Genomic DNA, 2,500 nt, shown 5'->3' with positions numbered 1-2,500 from the left:
ACACACACACACACACACACACACACACACACACACACACACACACACACACACACACACAAACACACACACACACACGCACGCACGCACGCACGCGCGCACACACACACACACACACACACACACACACACACACACACACACACACACACACACACACACACACACACAAACACACACACAACCACCCTAACTGAAGTGTGGAATGGTCACACTCGGCCTATTGCCGCAGCCCGGGCCTCCGACTGCCCTTCCCGACGAGGCACGACTAACCAGAGGCAATATTTGCTCTACAAATTGTTCGAACTCTCGAGGGTCACTGAAGCCGATCGATGAGGTGTGAATGTATAATACTAACATTCCGAGGTTCTCATCTTGGCTTTCGAGCTTTCCTGCTCTAAAATATGCATTTTCAGTCACTATCTTCATTGAGCATTGAATAGAATTGTTAAGGTAAATCTGCAACCACACACCTTTCGATATCCATAACACAAACGTTTTTCCCTTTTCGCAAAAAAATAAAAGGTGGCGCATACATAATCACACAAGATTCCGGTTTTCATTTGTAAATTATACGATGAACTGCGGTCTTACTTCGGGCATATCAGATATCCCTCAAATATACCATTACATAAACGCCGTCTACTTTTACACTTGTTTCATTAAATTATGACGCAAGCTACTGTGTTGACTCAAGTACAAAGTCTTGCCGCTGTAACAAGTCGGCGAGGTTATGTCAAGATATTCAAAATAATCTTCATGTGGGGAGAACAACTGCATAGTCATGCTGGGAGGTACGAATGATGAGTAATTTTACAACGCGAGATGTATCTGGTGCGTTTCGATTAAGTCTGCGACAAAACTAAGTATTTCTGACGAAGATTTACTCGAAATGAGTCAGTGGATCTCTTGCGCTGTAAAATGAATCATTTTCATTCACACCTTTTTCTATATTTGCGGTTTACCATCAGTTCAATCATCTCCAATAAATACAAAGTTTCATTCATCTGTTCACCCTTTTCACATGGACACATCTTAAAAAAAGAAAAATATCTACTCCGAACTACTAAGGTGTTACTTACCCTAAGAAAATTTTCAATCTCCAAGGATGAGACATTTGATCGCTCCGAGGTGTCCGAGGCGGGAGGAGGGAAGCCATCCGGACTTGCGGGCTCTTTACCTGAGGTGGCAAAAGAAAACGGAAATAAAGGTTATATCATAAAAAATGGGGTTTGAGTACGGTACAACTAAAGTAAATATGACATCCTCCAGTTATTTCTTTTTCGAAGACAAATATAAAATATGATTTATATAGGAAAAGATTAAAGGTTTAAGACATAACGTGTTGGACCCACAATTACACTGATGTAGGGAAATAGTTTAGCGGTGTATGTAGAACACTCATTAAAAAGAAGAAAACGTGTAGATCAACATGGGGTTATCAGCAAGCATGAATACACAACACACTATGAGGGTGGGATAAAACTGGGGGTTTGTATATTTCTAGCATTGACTATGCTGTTTCTGACAAACTTTCGTTAGTTTTCTAATGACAACATATTAAGTTGATTGCAGTCTTTGACTATCTTTCTGTAGATAGGGACTAGTAAGGGTCCAATGCGGTTGAAGTACGGAACTACGACAGCAAATGCTGTACACAGGTAGAAAAGTCTAAAAATCTCAGTATAGCTAGTGTATCTGCAGTGCGCTAACTGGGCGTAGTAGGTGCATTATGTCCACTCATAGACAGCATAGTGCATAGTCTGAAGTGATGACACTGGCTAAAATGGTGCAGCTTGAAGAAGAAGGAGAGATAAAACCATACACAGCACAGCCTGCCTCCCACGGGTGTGGCGTGTCATCTTGCTGCCTGTTGTCGACTGCCGACAGAGTGAGCAATGGGGTCTGGTTCCACCACCCAAACGCCGTCCACTACTGTTCCCTCCGGGAGTCCCTGCTGAATTTCTGCTAGCCTTACCGATGGTGACAGGTCTATGTCCTGATAAGGAGGGGCTTGAGTCCGTGCCACTACAACAGAAGGACTGTGTAGTACCTCGGCAATTTTTTGTGTGAATTGCCTTGGGGGCCCGTAGGCTGTGAACCCTAGCAGACTCCCTTAATAAAGCCTGCAAATTACGCGAAGCAGGGGAGTTACTATAGGCACAGAAAACCTCGTGACAAGGAACAGTTTTCTGGGAATCACATATGTTCAGCAAACGTGCAGGCCGGGTAACGATTTTTTTAGAATTCTTTTGTGGTAAAACACTAGACTGCTGGTTCCCTTCTAATAGGTCTTGATAGTAGGGTGATGGAGGTATGCTTAATGGAGAGCTTACATAAAACTTATTGGTGGGGCTTATTGAATCGCTCTCACTACTGCTGCGAAGGCTATGACGTTGTCCATGTACAGGTACCACATCTCTCTTGATGCTGTTGTACATTATGCTACTTCTAGATGAGAACTGCACATTTTCGCTTGTCAAGTTCAGGCTGTTTAGGT

At 43.1% G+C, this 2,500-nt stretch overlaps 1 protein-coding gene across 1 annotated transcript in view; it reads right to left on the bottom strand.

The window, feature by feature from the left end:
• The window catches only part of LOC125026198 (protein still life, isoforms C/SIF type 2-like), a 132,530-nt gene that overhangs the window by 95,567 nt on the left and 34,463 nt on the right, over positions 1-2,500 (bottom strand). Inside the window, exon 13 of the mRNA XM_047614501.1 lies at positions 1,083-1,180. Within this exon, the coding sequence (XP_047470457.1) occupies positions 1,083-1,180 (98 nt within the window). The remainder of the gene's footprint in view (positions 1-1,082; positions 1,181-2,500) is intronic.

This window comes from Penaeus chinensis, chromosome 6 (genome assembly GCF_019202785.1).
Source record: "Penaeus chinensis breed Huanghai No. 1 chromosome 6, ASM1920278v2, whole genome shotgun sequence".
Classification (NCBI taxonomy): Eukaryota; Metazoa; Arthropoda; class Malacostraca; order Decapoda; family Penaeidae; genus Penaeus; species Penaeus chinensis.
Note: the sequence above shows the minus strand (reverse complement) of the source record. Positions and strands in the feature narration are given on the sequence as shown.